The 16,728-nt window shown below is 36.2% G+C and overlaps 1 protein-coding gene across 2 annotated transcripts in view; it reads right to left on the bottom strand.

The window, feature by feature from the left end:
• Positions 1–15,776, bottom strand: part of LOC145295829 (solute carrier family 2, facilitated glucose transporter member 10-like) — an 86,025-nt gene extending 70,249 nt beyond the window's left edge. The window contains exons 1-2 of one of the 2 annotated variants that reach the window (XM_080141538.1): positions 14,414–14,770; positions 8,435–8,570 (exon numbers count right to left, since the gene is read on the bottom strand). Coding sequence is in view for 1 of the 2 variants with exons in the window: in XM_080141536.1 (XP_079997662.1) it covers positions 14,414–14,582 (169 nt within the window). In the remaining variant the exon portion in view is untranslated. Of the gene's footprint in view, positions 1–8,434; positions 8,571–14,413 lie in introns of both variants that reach the window. The other variant, XM_080141536.1, reaches the window with a different exon arrangement.
• Positions 15,777–16,728: the final 952 nt, after the last annotated feature.

Here is a 16,728-nt window from a genome sequence, read left to right as displayed (position 1 = left end):
ATATATATATGTATGTATGTATGTTTGCATGTCTGCCTAAAACTTTCGACAGAGGTGACGGATTTTCACAAGATCAGTATTGTTTTGAAGCTCGACCCTTCAGACGACAAATACTGAAAAATTGACTAAAAACATTAATTTCTTCACCCTCAACTGGGCACTTTTCTAAAGAGAGGGGTCGCTTTTTTTGCCGATATTTCTGAAAGTCATCTCCTTTTTTCGATTGTCTAGCCTTAATATAAACCTACGTCACTTCTGGTTTGGCAGTAGTCGTAACAGCAAAGACGTCACATTTTTTTCCCGTTCTTTTCCTCCTTCGCGGTATGGGTTCGAGCCTGCCTTCCTATTACCACTTTTTTTTTTGCTCAACACACACCTCCAAACACCCGGGCAATGCCGGGCACCCAGGCTAGTAGATGAATGTATGCATGTATGTTTCTCTCTTGTTTTAATTTTCTTATCACTTTGTTTTTGATGGGGATGGGGCATTCTACCGGATGCCAAACATTCTCCCATTAGTTTAGTTACTCCAGCCGAGAGATCTTTTTAAGATTCTAACTGTCTCTTTAAGTGCAATTATTTGTATTTCTCTTGCACTTGGTTCACCGAGTATATTCGCCAGATAGTTTTTGAAATTCTTTTTCATTATCCCAGTTGCTCCTGTAATGACTGGTATGATTGATATCTTCTTAAGATTCCAGTTTCTTTTCATGTCGTACATAAGTCCTTGGTATTTTGTTATTTTCTCCATCTCAGCTCTGTTAATGCCAGCATCATTAGGGACATTTACTTCAACTAGGGTTGCCACTTTCTCCCTCTTATCCCATATCACTATGTGAGGCTTAATAGCCCTATTTTCTAGGTATGTAGCTGTATGTGGCTCACACTCTCTACTTCTGTGTGGCAGAACCTGAACTTGTTGTTATTGCTGAGACCACTCATCTTTTTTAAAGCATTGTATACATGTGTTCATATGTGTGTATATAGGTATGTGTTTATATGTGTGCATATATTTATATATGTGTGTACACATGTGTATATGCATGTATATATATGTGTTTATACATTTTTTTTTTTTATTATTATTACATTTTCACCCCAAACAAGGCACATTGCCACTTTGGTGTAGGGGGCTACTATCAGGGGAAACATCTACTAGGGTACTATGTAGGGATTAGGGCAGCGAGATGTTGGTTCACGTTGCACTTGAACTTATGCATGTCAGTACAGTTGGGGAAGCAGTGACCTGGAATGGAATTCCAAAGTCTAGCAGTTCTGGGGAAGAAACTACTGGAGTAGAAAGATCTTTTACATCTAGGGATCTCTACAGTGTGGGGGTGGGATTTTGCAGCTTGTCGGGTCTGTCGAGGGTGTTCACGTCGTGGGGGCACAAGTGCTTGCAGTTCTTCAGAGCATTCACCATTATAATACTTGTAGAACAGGCAGAGGGATGCAACGTTTCGACGATGGGACAGAGGCTGAAGTTTAGATGCCAGTTTAGGGCCTATCAGATTTGCGACTCTCTTTTGAACCCTGTCAAGGAGCGAGAGACATATATGTGTGTATATATATATGTGTAGGGGGGGGGCTGTATATATATGTCATACATAAGTCATTGGTATTTTGTTATTTTCTCCTTCTCAGCTATGTTAAGGCCAGCATCTCTCTCTTGTCCCCTTATGTGAGGCTTAATAGCCCTATTTTCTAGGTATGTAACTGTAGGAATTTCGTAGTCATAGTGGATGGTGTATGACTTATTTCCAACTGTTCTTTCTGGTAAACATGTTCCCAAGATTTGACATTGGATATTCAAGTTTTTACAAATTTTCCAGTGGAGATATTTCCGCACTCACTTGTGTCGCATTGTATAATAGCCGTCCCCCAACAGGACTTTACAACTGGATGTCAGGTGGCTCGCACTCTCTACTTCTGTGTGGCAGAACCTGAACTTGTTGTTATTGCTGAGACCACTCATCTTTTTTAAAGAATTGGTCATCAAACCATGAGCTTGAGTGGTATGTGTGAACTCTTAAACTACTGGTCACATGACACTGAAATTAACATGAAATAGTAATCATAAAAAAGAATGGTTTATAACGAGTAAATTCTTTGTTTGGATGGATGAATTATGCGCACAGAAATCAAAATGTGAGAAATTCTACAATTATAAGCAAGCCCCTCATTGGCTGATTGGCAACCCACTGTCTTTGTTTAGACCAATCAGATTGGTCGAGATTTTAACCATCGAGTGATGGGCTTGGCGGGTTTTTAAATGCTGTTTTTTCAGTTCCAGATACAGCAGCTGTGGAAGAAACATGGAACTCAACTCTCTCTAAATATGAGGCATTTATTTTTAAAGCCTTAATGTTTAGGCTAAGTTATCATTATATATGTCTCCCAGAGATTTTTTAACGTCAGAATTATCGAACTGTCTTTAATGACAATTTCTTCAAATGAACATGCTTTATGAACTTCTCTGATGTTGACTCGAAAATTAAATCCGTCAACAGAAAGCATCATGTCAATCCTTTCAAATGGCTATAATTAATCCAATCTTCAAACAGTACTGAATCTGAATTCAAGTTCCTGCTGAAGATTAAAGAACTCTTACCTTTCGAGATGTTACCATCTCTATTCAGAGACAAAAATTTACTCTTTTGTAATGAAGAACGAATAAAATGTGTGTCAAATTTTAGAGACATGCTTTGTTGTAATTGTTAATTTTTTGCCAATGTCTTGGAACAAAAACAGGCGAGAAGAAAATTCTTACAATGTTTATTTCAACTTGCAAACATATTTCTATTACTTTTGTGCATGCACAAATCCATCCATACCTCGTAGTGGTTTAATTTTAAATCTTTCTTATCTATCTGTCGATAGCTCAAATGGTAAGGAACACAGCTGAAGAACTAAGTGTTGTGGTTTCAATTGTAGCTGATGGCGCACAAGTTATTTTTTTTTAATCGTTTGAAACCAGTACGATATATTAGGTACAATATAATATTCAATAGAGAATTAGGTCTGTAATAATAAATACATGAATACTGCATGAATTAAAATTTACGCATATTTTACGACCGGGCTAGTTCACCCCACCCCACCTCCGCTAGTCTTGAAATAAATTTTGTAAAAAAAATATTATTAAAACGACTGACCTATGCCCGCCCCTCCTGCAAAACATTCATCACAAACACTCATTCTCTCTATTTGTATCTAAGATTAGGTATCCCAAACTAGCCTAGTTTAGGATGCGAAAACTGGTAAATAAAGTTAAATTTCCCTTAACTTCAACTTGCGATATCTTGTTTATTTTGACAAAGTTTTGATTTAACTAAAATTTAATCTTCTTGCTTTATAGATATAGAATTCTTTTTTTGTTTCTTTAATAGTTTTTTTTTTTCCAGGTTATGTCACTAATTTTGGTGAGCGCATGATATTGTAAGTCTCTAGGTATAAAAAGAATAGTACCATTTTAAAGAAAAAAAGATCACTTATCAATATGGTGAGCTTAAAAAGGGGTTTTAAGTTGGTTTCACAAAAAAAAATCCAACTTGAAAACTTCAGTGAAAGAAATATGAAAGAAATTCAATTGAAAAAATTCAAAAATGGCATCCTCTTTAATAATCTGTTGGTATCATATTGCTATGCTCATAAATCAAGAAGCGCCACTAATAAAAGTGACTGTACCTACACATCAAGATTGACTACTTAATCCCAAGTGACCGAAATCAACTGTCAGCATGAAGGAGTCCATGACAACTTAAACAAATTATTTCACTATAGATATATCAAAGTTCTTAAGTGAGTTTGTTTTTGTTTATTTAAAAGTTATAGAAAGTTATTGTTTAAAATAATATTTTTAGTACGTCAATAAAAGAAATGAAAATTTACACTGTAAAAAATAATGTCAGTTGTTTATTTTCCATATCTTCTTTCAAACTTTCATATGTTCTTTGCTTTATCTTCGTTCAGTTGGATAAACTTCAGCATTGTTAAATTATCTTTTAAAAATTAAACTGAGTACATTTTAAATAAAAAACATTTTTAGTTGCATGTGACTGTGAAAAATCTTTTTTTATTTTAAAAAATGTGCCTCATTTTTTGGTTTACTTATTTAATTGTCTTATGTTCTGTCGGGCGGTTTCGATATATCTAACATTTTGTTAAATTATTTTTTATTAGACTGTACAGTAAAAAAAATTAACAAAATATAGTTAAAAAAATTACAAAATATAGTTAAAAAAATTAACAAAATAAAGTTAAGTTTTAAGTTACGTGCAACAAGTCATGAGTAAATACAAAAATTAATTTCACATAAAAATGTGCAGTTTTTTTTGTTTTTATGTTCTATCAGGCGTTTTTGATAAATTTGAAGATTTGGTACTTGTATAGTTTAATCAAGACATTAAAAAATGAAAATATCGAAAAAAGTTTATATTGTACGTATCCGTTATGGAATGAAGTTCCCCGAAAAAAAAAAATTCCCTTAATTTCATCAAATAGTTTTTTTGTTTTTTTTTAATTTTTTTACAGCGAAAAAACAATTTGTTATGATACCAAGCAAAAGGTTCGATTCTTAGGAAGAAAAGCTAGAATTAAAGATGGGGTGGGAGTGTCGGGGCTTTAAGTTGAGTTATCTCCCCATGGCGTTTCTAAAATTCACACAAAATTTTTTTTTAAATTCAAGAATCCTGCCTACAACGTGCTCTCATAAAAGCGTGTTTTTCTGCTGTAAAAAAAAAAAATCAAATTAAGTAAAATTTTTTTTTTGAGATCTCCAGTCCAAAACGGATACGTACAATATAACATTTTTTCGATATTTTCATTTTTTTATGCCTTGATTAAACTGTACAAGTAGCAAAGATGCTGTTAAATTATCTTTTAATTACATTAAGTAGATTACTTAAAAAATAATAACTGAAAATATAATTAAGTTATGTGCACGTGACGCATAAATGAAAAAATTAATTTCACTGTAAAAATCATTTTTTTTTGTTTATTTAATAATTACGAGATGGTACTTCTACAGTTTATCGCCACAAAATGGAGACGCCATTTTTTTCGCGCACCTGTCGAAATCAGTGTTTTAAACTATGACCGAAGTTTGAAATAAATAACAAAAAATTAGACTAGATATTAATTACTCCCGAAAAGAACTATGAAAAAAGTAAAGTGAAAGAGCATATATTCGTAATCGTTTAATTGGAAATGTTTCGATTTAATTAACTGGGCGAGCGCCATTTGAAATCCAAAAAATTTATTGTATAAAAAATTATCAAAATATAATTGTAAAAACATTTATTTAAAAGTTTGCGTAAGAAAATATAATTTTAATAAAATAATTTTGTAATGAAGCAACATTGGATTTTTATAAAATAGTTTGTTTTTGTTTTTTTTTTGGTTTTTTTTTCAAACAAATAAATAATTTTAAATGGAACATTTTTTTTAAGATTAAAGCAACTTTAAAGGCTCAACAACAAATTAATTTAAATGAAACCGAAAAATCATTAGTTTAATTTTTTTGTTATTTATTTCAGCCTTCGGTCATAGTTTAAAATAATGATTTCTCCCTCGGATTTTAATGACAGGTGCACGAAAAGAATGGCGTCTCCATTTTCGGTGATAAACGTTAAAAGTACCCCCGAGGCCTATATGTTCTATCAGGTGTTTTTGATAAAGTTGAACCGAGATATCTCAAGGTTGTGTTAGGTGTCAAAATCAACACCAGTGGAAATAAAGTTCAACTGGAAGCTGCTTTCTCTGATTACTTGAGAAGAAATCCTGTTAATCCATTTTCACTTCCAAAGCAACAAAAATGTCCCTGAGTGAATCTGCTGAACATTCAGATAACTCCTGCAGTTGTGATGAAGAACCATCTCAGGATATCTTCAGTTCAAACAGGCAGAAGTATATAGAAGCCAGAAGTAACTGTAAGAAAGAAATAGCGACAGCTAAGAGAGAATTTACTGAAACCACCAAAAAACCCGTGACTTCTGGAAAATCTACAACAGTGTAGTAAATAATGGGCAATCAACAATTCCCCCACTATCCAACAATCATGAGGTTGTTTGCTCTGCAACCAAGAAGGCTAACATGCTTGCCAGTCGGTTTGCCTCCAACTCCACACTGGACCCTGCCAACCACCCCTCTCTGACTTTCCTTTGTGGACAGACGCCACACTAGAAGATCTGAAAATCACCCCTGCTCAGGTGCATGTTATCATAAGAAATCTTGACACTGCAAAAGCATGTGAACTTGCTGTGCTATTAAAAATGTGCTCCACCGAAGTAGCTCCAGTTCTCTCTAAACTTTACAACAAATGCCTTAATGAATTTTGCTTTCCTGCCTGTTGGAAAACTACTTCTGTAGTACCAGTTTTCATAAATTCTGGCGAAAGAACTGACCCAGTAAATTATCGCCCCATTAGCCTCCTTCCACTTTTCGTCAAAATATTTGAGACCATAATTAACCAAGCTCTAGTCCATCACCTTACAGATGCTAAACTTCTGACTTACCAACAATATGGATTTAGGCAAGCCCATTCCACAGCAGACATCCTAACTGTAATCTCAGAACGTATATACCAGTCACTGGACAAAGCGGGGGAGGGTAGAGCGGTAGCTCTAGATATATATAAGGCTTTAGACAGGGTATGGCATGAAGGTCTTCTCAAGAAAATCAGATCATATGGTATCACTGGAAGAATACTTAACATAATTAAATCTTTCTTAGATAAGAGAAAAATTCAGGTTGTCCTTGACGGTCGTACATCTAAACAATATGATATAAATGCGGGAGTGCCTCAGGGGTCTATCCTTGGATCTCTGTTATTCCTAATATTCATAAATGACCTCCCTGACAAAATTGCCTGTGAGATGCTGACGAAACCACGCTCTATAACAGACACAACAGGAAAACAAATGAACACATATCTAAAGAAATGGCAGAAACACTAGAGGATGACCTCCGATCTGTAGTGGAATGGGGACACAAATGGACGGTCACATTCAATGCTGCCAAGACTAAACTCGTTTCCTTCAATATTTACAAGAAACCTTCTCTACCACCAATAGCAATGGCCAATTACTCTTTATCTGAAAGTACATCTTTTAAACTCCTCAGCCTAATGCTCATAAGAAACATGAGTTGGAACAATTACATTGAGAGTATCGCCAGGACCGTTGTGAAGAAGGTAGGTTCTCTCTACTGTGCTAGAAAGATACTAACACCCGAAAGTATCCTATACCTCTATAAGGCCACCATTCGCCCATGTATGGAGCATTGTTTCATATTTGGGCTGGTGCATCTGCCACTAGTCTCTCGCTCCTAGACAAGGTTCAAAAGAGAGTCGCCAATCTGATACGTCCTGAACTGTCATCTAAACTTCAGCCTCTCTCCCATCGACGAAATGTAGCATCCCTCTGCCTGTTCTACAAGTACTTTAACGATGAATGCTCTGAAGAACTGCCAGCACTTGTGCCCCCTCAACGTAAATACCCTCGACTAACCCGACAAGCAGCTAAATCCCACCCCTTCACAGTAGAGATCCCTAGATGTAAGAGAGCCTTCTACTCTAGTAGTTTCTTCCCCAGAACAGCTAGACTTTGGAATTCCCTTCTGGGTCCCTGCTTCCCCAACTGTACGGGCATGCAGAAGTTCAAGTGCAACGTGAACCGACATCTTGCTGCCCAACTCCCTACACAGTACCCGTAACGTCTATGTCCCTGATATTAGCCCCCTACAACAAAGTGGCAATGTACCTTGTTTGGGGTGAAAATGTAAAAAAAAAAAAAAAAAATTATGAGCATCAAGGTCAATGGGTTGCTGTCTACTATGACACTGTTGGATTGTGTAGTGGACTTTTGGTCAGCGTTCAAGTTGTGGATAACTTGACAAAGACTAAAGTTACTTCTCATGAAAGAGGAGAACTATTTATGGCACAATGGGAGATTCCATTGTGCACACATGGGCCAGTCTATTCTTTGGATTGTGATTGGCTGAATCACCTGATTGGATATGCTTGTACATAAACACAAGCCCTCAGTCCAGCTCAATCTGGTGTCTGTCTTGTGCATAAGCTGGACCCTTGGTAAGTGTTGCTGCTATTATTATTATTATTATTGTTGTTGTTGTTGTTGTGTTATTGACTACTACAGTTCTTTTGATTATTCAACAGACACCAACTTTTACATTGGCCAAGTCATTGAGGTTATATCTGCATCCAGCGTTGTAATAAATTTTTTATCGCAAACCAAAAGTAGAAAAGATTTTTTTTCAATGGTCTTTGTCAGATGACATTGCACAGGTAGAGTCAGCAGATGAGGTTTTGTGAGGTATTGCCAGTTTCAAGTGATGGTAGTGTTATGAAAGAATTCTGAGAGAAAATCAATAAGGAAAGGGATTGTAGTACTCAAAAATCTTCACCCATACTTACAAAACTGTTTAAACGTTGTCTTGAGAATTGCTTCCCATCACCCTGGAAAATCTCATCAGGAATTCAGGTGAGCGCTCATCCCCCTCTCAGTATAGGCCAATAAGTCTCCTGTGCGTCATGAGTAAGTTGCTGAAATCTGTGTTAAATAGAGAAGTAATCAACCATCTCAGCAAAAATAACCTTCTTAGTGACACTCAATATGGTTTCCGTTCTGCTAGATCTACAGCAGATGTGTTAATGAATGGATTAGCAAATCTCTCGACGGAGACTTCTTTCTAGGGCAATTGCTAGACATATCAAAGGCCTTTGATAGGGTATGGCATGGAGGTTTCCTTCACAAGATATCTAGCTATGGTATAGCTGGAAATGTCTTCTCAATTATTAAATCATTTCTATCTGACAGGTTCATAAGAGTAGTAGTTGATGGGCAAAAATCAGAAGCTCACAGTATTAATGCTGGAATCCCTCAGGGGTCCATCCTGGGCCCAACTCTTTTCCTGATCTACATTAATGATCTTCCAAATCACATCCTTACATCATTTGTAGACATTTTTGCTGATGACCCTTCTATCTATGGTAGTACATCTAAGACAGTAAACGACCAAGTTCTCTCCGATTCTCTCTCCTCTGATCTTGAGCACGTGGTACAATGGGGAAAGAAGTGGCTGGTTACTTTTAATGCATCTAAAACCAAGCTTTTATCTTTACATTATCAACACTCTGATCCCCATCTTGCATCAATTGCAGTGAATGGCTCTCGTCTTGAGGAGGTCTCAAATTTTGACAAGCTTCTGGGCTTGACCTTTACTCCTAATCTTAAATGGAACACATACATGAACTCTGTTGTCAAGGCCGCTAGAAAAATGGTGGGATCCTTCTATCGATCCAGTAGATATCTCACTGCTGATGCAATTCTCTATCTATATAAAAGCCAGGTACGCCCAAGGATGGAGTACTGTTGGCACATCTGGCCAGGAGCTGCTAGAAAGGACTTGTCCTGCCTGATAGAATTCAAAATAGACTTCGTAGCCTTGTAGGAGATGTCCTTTTCTCTTCCTTGCAACCTCTATCTCACAGAAGAGATGTTGCAAGTTTGTCTCTGCTGTATCGTTATTTCCATGGAAAGCGTTCAACTGAGCTTAAATCTATGGTCCCCCCCTCGCCAAACTTTCACAAGAAACACTCGTCTAGCTGAAAACACTATCAATAATTCCCCCCACTCGTTATCTGTGCCTAAACCTAAACATAGATTCCATGAAAAAAGCTTCTTTCTTAGAACTGCATGCCTGTGGAATTGTCTTCCCTTTTCCTGCTTTCCAGCTGACTACAATATGGTTGTCTTCAAGTCTAACGTAAATAAGTTCTTGATGAGCCGTTCCATATAAGTTATCAACTTTACCAAACTTTCATTACTAATGATTACTATATTGTCCTTTTGACTACTCTACACTCTTTAACCCTTATCCTCGAGTGGCCTTTGGGCCTTGCTAAGTGGTGATGCCTGTGTAAAAAAAAAGAAAAGAAAAAAAGGGTTATGTTAAATAGCAAGGAAAATAGTAGCACCACTACCCAGACGATAAGAACATCAAAAAGGTTCTAAGAAATTTAATAACTGTTTTCATTGTGGTAGAAGCCATGAACTTCGTCGTGAAGCTTGCCCAGCATATGGATCAAAATGCAAAACATGTGGTAAAGATAACCACTGGGCAGCAGTTTGTTTATCAAGCCAAACAAAACCACGGTAAAGATTGAAGTCACAAAACAGAGATTACAACAGGTCAAAACCGAAGTATCAACCACAATATTGGAGAGACCCGTTCAAGAAAAGATAGCCCATTCAAGCTGATGCAATATGCAATACTCATGGAATAGATGAACACCTTGAAAGCCTTACTTTTAACAGCATCAAAACGTTTTCTATCACCCAGAAAGACAAAACTTTTGTTTATATAAATATTAAATTGCCTAACAGAAATGGAGTCCACAGGTTGCGAAAATTGATACAGGAGCCCAAGGTAACACATTACCCGTCTCGTAGAATGTTCCTGGAGAAATTAGATGCCTATGGTTTCCGAAACATAGAAAACAAAACAAGGAAAAACAAACTAATAGCATATAATGGTACTCCGATAAAATGCTATGGTAGCATCAGTATTCCATGCAAATACAATGGAACAGACTGGCACAAGTGTTTTTTACATTGTAGACGTACAAGGGCCAGCAGTTCTAGGATTACCCTTACTAGAACAGCTCAAATTAGTCACCCTTCACTGCACAATCAGGAAAGAGGATAGACATCAGCCTCCTGCTGCAACACCAGTCAATACAATAAAAGACCTGATGCAGATGCAACCAGATCAGTTTGATAAAATTGGTTCCATGCCAGGGACTGTCCAACTATCACTCAACAAAAGCATATCACCGCACATCGATGCACCTAGAAAAACACCAATTGCTCTAAAAGACAAGATAAAGCAGGAACTTGATAACATGGTCAAAAACACTATTATCAGAAAAGTGACAAAGCTAACAGACTGGGTTTCGAGTTTAGCATACTCACATAAAAAAGATGGGAGCCTGAGAATATGTTTAGACCCAAGACACCTGAATACAGCACTCAAAAGACCACATCATGACATTCCTACAATGGAAGAACTAACACAGCATTTTGCAGGTGTCAAGCTATTTTCTAAACTGGACGCTAAAGTTGGTTATTGGTTGATACACCTGGACAATGAGTCTCAACCACTAATAACATTCCAATCTCCTTATGGTAGGTACTGTTTTCAGAGACTACCATTTAAATTGAGTGTATCGCAAGATATTTTCCAAATGAAAATAGACCAGATACTTGAACAAATTGATGGTGCAGTGGGAATCGCTGACGATGTTGTTGTCTATAGTAAAACGGATGAAGAACACAACCAGATTCTACAAAAGCTCATGCAAGTAGCTGCTAATAATGGTCTCGTGTTCAATTCTACAAAATGTGAAATCAAATCAAAAAGCATATCCTTCTTTGGAATGATCTATAGTGAAAATGGTGTCAGTCCGGATCCAGAAAAGCTCAAAGATCTAAAAAACATGCCAAACCCAACTTGTAAGAAAGAACTACAAGAATTCTTAAGTTTTATCACATACTTGTCACCATTTATTCCTAACCTTGCTGACAAGAAACATTCTTTAAGAGGACTATTAAAGAAGGATGCACCCTTTCCTTGGGAAGAACACCACAAGGAATGTTTTGAAAACCTCAAAACAGCAATTAGCATATTTTAACACAACTGAAATACCAACACTACAAACAGACGCAAGTTTAAAAGGACTTGGAGATGCATTAATGCAAAACAAAAAACCTATTGCATATGCATCAAAGTCTCTAACAGACACTGAAAAGCGTTACGCATGCATAGAAAGAGAGATTCTTGCAATTGTATTTGGGATCCAAAGATTCCACATATACCTACACGGCTGTAAATTTAAGGTACTCACCGATCATAAGCCACTCATCATGATTTTACAGAAGCCACTGACTAGTGCACCTCCTAGACTGCAGCGGATGCTGATCAAGTTACAGGGATATCAAATGCAAATAAAGTACATACCAGGACGGGAAATGACTCTAGCTGATACTCTGAGCCGTCTCCCTAGCACTAAAAACACAGACACAATTGGCTTAGACGTGCGAGTCGATTTGGTGAGATTCAGGAGTGAGCGCCTGAATGAGATAAAAAAGGAAACAAAGGCTGATCCAGTACTTGATCAGCTGCAAGAAATCATAACAATAGGATGGCCAGATTCAATAAAGGAAGTACCACCAACAATACGGTCATACAGAGATGAACTGTCAATGATGGTATCATCATGAAGGGATCAAGGATTATTATCCCAGAAACCCAACAGAAAATCATTTTAGACCAGCTTCATTTACAGCCATCAAGGTATTGAAAAGACACGTCTTCAAGCCAGGGATGCTGTATACTGGGAGAAGATTAATTGATATTGAAAACATGATCAAGAAATGTTCAATATGTCAAGAAAATCTCCCAGCACAACCAAAGGAAACTCTACAACCACATGACATCCCCAGCAGAGCATGGGAAGTTGTGGGAACTGACTTGTTTCACTGTAATGATCAAGAATATCTAATAATTGCTGATTACTACAGCAAATTTCCAATCATAAGGAAAATGACTAGCCTAACTACAAGCAACATGGTCATCTCAGCAATGAAACAGATTTCCTCTTAGCATCAAATCCAAACAGTTAAAAGAACACTAATCAAGGCAAAGCAAGCAGGCAGAGACCCTAATTTAGCAATGCTATGCCTACGAACAATACCAATCAGTCACAAGTTACCGAGCCCTGGTGAACAACCGCATTATAGGATCAAACATAATTGCGAAAATTCCAAATCCCAGATTTCCCAACCCTGACCATATCCATGAACAACTAGAACATAGACAGGATATGCAGAAAATGTATCATGACAGAACAGCTCATGATTTACCAGCACTTGTCCCTGGACAAAATGTTCGAATGCTAGATAATCAAACAGCGAAATGGAAACCAGCAACAGTTTTAAGTAAACGTGAACCCAGATCATACATCCTTCAACTCCCAGATGGATCTTCAAAAAGACGAAACAGACTCGAAATCATTTGTTCATCTAAACGTTTCTGCTATAATTCAAGCATCAACACCGTCTTAATTTAAATAATCAAGTTTTGACCAATTTCCACCATTACTGATCATCTCAATGTTATCTCACCATTTGAAACCCATTAACCAAGTTCCATGTGTTTTTGTTACTTCCGGTTTCTGCAGCCCGTTCTGCTTCACGAAACACCCTGGAAAAGTCCCTTTTGATCAATGTTTACCAGTTTAAAAATATTCTGTTCCTCTAAAAAAAAAAAAAAAGAGCAACGTTCGTTTAGTTATTTTAAAACTGGTGAACATTAATCAGAACGGTTCTTTCCGGGGCATTCATCGTGAAAAAGCAGAACAGTAAGTAGAAACTGAATGTAAAAAAAAACAAAAAAAACACGCGAAACTTGAGGATAACCACTTCGCGTGGCTTTTTAGTATTTCTTGTGAAACAAAATAGGCAAAAAAAAAAGTCGGTTTGAGAGCGTGTGTGTGTGTGTGTGTGTGTGTGTGTGTGTGTGTAAAAATATTTTCGGTGCTTAAAAAAAAAAAAAAAAAAGTTTTGCATATCAAAAAATCTATAAAACTTTTTTTTTTTTTTTTTTTTTTTTAATTTTTGGTTAAATTCAAGCAAAGAACTCCAACGCTTGCTTAATGGTTCGGGCCTGTCAGACTAAAATCAAACATATAAAAAAAAAAAAATTTAGTTTGACAAGCCCGCAGCAGGCGCAGCATTTAATGCGGCGCAGGAAATGTCGGGGAACTTTGCTTGAATTTAACCAAAATGGTGTTTTATTTAGTTTTACTTAAAAATCAAAGAACTTTTGACGTTTCTGTGCTAGTGCAGAGAGTGATCCGCGCTATTTTTTAAATCGTATTTCAAAGTTTAATTAAAGTTTTATGATATGTTTTTTTTTTTTATTCAATTGTAAGGTTGAAGTATAGAATAAGTACAAAACACCCTCCCCATGTTAAGAATGGCTTTTTAAATAATAACGTTATTTTTTACGTCCGGGCGGATGATCACTCTCTCTGCACTAGTACCGACGTTTCAATGAAATGCTTTATTCGGTGCTTAATGTTTTCACCTGAAATGCGTTAATAGAAAAGATCACTAATGTAAACAAGCACTTTTTATTCTGAAGTTCGTCATTTTTTTTTTTTTTTTACGCTAATTTCTTTTATAAAAAAAATCAAGTTTACAACAAGAAAATTCGAAACTGCGGGTTTAAAATCAACAAAACGTTTCCTTTACGAGAAAAACTTAAAAAGTGCGCCTCGATTTTCTTTTAAACTTTGCCCTCGTGGGGAGACAAGTAAATAGGGACTCACCTCCTCCTTCTTCTGGGGTGCGTCCAGTAGTGCTCGCATCTTCGGGACGGTGGATTAAAATCTCCTCTTCATCTTCTGCACGATCTTCTTCAGCCATTGTCGCTGGATGAGGAGGAGGAAGAAGAGAATTGTCATTTGGAGTTTGGTCAGCAAAAGGAGATGACCACATCTTGACGACGAGGCTCCTTCTCTCACCCTTCTCGCTTATAAATGGCCGTTTCTTGTCGAAGACGAACGACGGAAAGTAATAAACGGGTAGCACTTGTTTTCCATGGCATAAGATTTATAAAACGAACTACTTTGAAACTACGTTCATTCTTCAATCTCTAGAGTTTGGAGAGAGAGAGAGAGAGAGATGACAGTAAGTGAAAAAAAAAAACACCCACGCTCTCCTCTCCTTTCCTTTCTTTCTCCCTCAAACGCGCGTGTGTGTGCGCACACACACACACACACACACACACACACACACACACAGAAACGTTTTGCTTTAGTGTAGAGGCAAAAATCCATTTCCTTTAACTGTAAATTTCTTAATAAAAAATTAGACAAGATCTCGCATGTCTGTTTGCGCGTGACTGCCGATGGTGGTGGTGGTGGTTTGTATTCGTTTCTCGCCTCTACGTAACTTTGATAAACACATTGCATTATAATTTTTATTTGTCATTATCAATCGAATATTTATTTAAATAAAGTATAAAATAACAAATTTAAAAGCAATGTTTAACTTGAGATCGGTAGGATAACCAATTTATAATCGGGATTTATCAATTTTTAGTACCTTGGTTGCGTGTGCCGCAATTTATTGAAATCGAAAGTAGGAGTGTATCATCTGCGGGAGTGTGGGACCATTAAAGGTAAATTTAACCGGATCGCCGATTAATAGAAAGGCTTTCTTCGCTAATCCACATCCTTATGATTCCGGAAAATAACGACACTCGACAAAGAACACGAAATAAACACCATTTATTTATGTTTTATGAATATTAGTTTGAATTGTTCCAACATAAGCGTTTTCTTATTGGAATATTCATAATGAAGGATAATTGAAACGAGGATTTTGTGAGAAAAGCATGAGGTTTGAAATTACTGATTTTTTCTTTTTTATGATCAGAGTTCTGCCCCTGCTGCTGCAGTAGTGCAGTGAGTGGTGCACTGGTGCAGCAGTGCAGCACACCACGTGGGCTTAAAGGTTCATGTGACTATTTTTTGAGAAAAACAGTTCAAAAATCCACAAAAAGTGAATGCATAAATATCTGTGTTCGTACCATAAGAACAGTCGTTTGAAATAAAATTGTTTAAAGGAAAATTCGGTACTTGTACAGTTTAATCAAGACATTAAAAAAATGAAAATATCGAAAAAAAAAAAAAAGTTTAAATTGTATGTATCCGTTATGGAATGAAGTTCTCCGAAAAAAATTTCATCAAGTAGTTTATTTATGATACCGAGCAAAAGGTTCAATTTTTAGGAAGAAAAGTTAGTATTAAAGATGGAGAGGGAGTGTCGGCGCTTTAAGTTGAGTTATCTCTCCGTGGCGTTTCTAAAAATCCAAACAAAAATTTAAAAAATTCAAAGACGTCTACATTCAATGTGCTGTCATAAAAACGTTTTTCCGCGGTAAAAAAACAAACAAAAAAAAAAAACTACTCGATCAAATTAAGCGAATTTTTTTTTTTTTTTCAGATATGTTCAGTTCAAAACGGATACGTACAATTTAAACATTTTTCGATATTTTCATTTCTTTTTAATGTCTTGATTAAACTGTACAAGTACCGAAAATTTAAATTCTCGTTCGATGTCGTAACTTTGCATGATGGGAATTAAAGTTTATGGACATTACACGTAATATCAGGACAGGGTTTTAAACGTCTCCCGCAGACAGAGTAATCCTGAAAGTGAAGAGCGCTGTTTTTGAGAAATTAAAGAAAACTTATTAGAATTTTGGTGGGCAAATCTTCATATACAGACCTTCTCGAACATTCCAACCTCTTCGATGTATTTCTACGCAAGGGAGCGTAAAAAAGTTCCTTTTGTTTTATGTGTGCAACGTATTACTTTAGTAATTCATAAAAATAAAACTCTACTTTGGTAATCCATAAAAATTGACATATTACTTTAGTAATTCATAAAAATAAAACTCTACTTTGGTAATCCATAAAAATTGACATATTACTTTAGTAATTCATAAAAATAAAACTCTACTTTGGTAATCCATAAAAATTGACATATTACTTTAGTAATTCATAAAAATAAAACTCTACTTTGGTAATCCATAAAAATTGACATATTACTTTAGTAATTCATAAAAATTGATATA

Source organism: Euprymna scolopes, chromosome 16, assembly GCF_053919585.1.
Source record: "Euprymna scolopes isolate OS-2025 chromosome 16, ASM5391958v1, whole genome shotgun sequence".
In the NCBI taxonomy this organism is placed as follows: Eukaryota; Metazoa; Mollusca; class Cephalopoda; order Sepiida; family Sepiolidae; genus Euprymna; species Euprymna scolopes.
The sequence above is the reverse complement of the archived record's forward strand: the minus strand, read 5'-3'. Positions and strand labels throughout refer to the sequence as shown.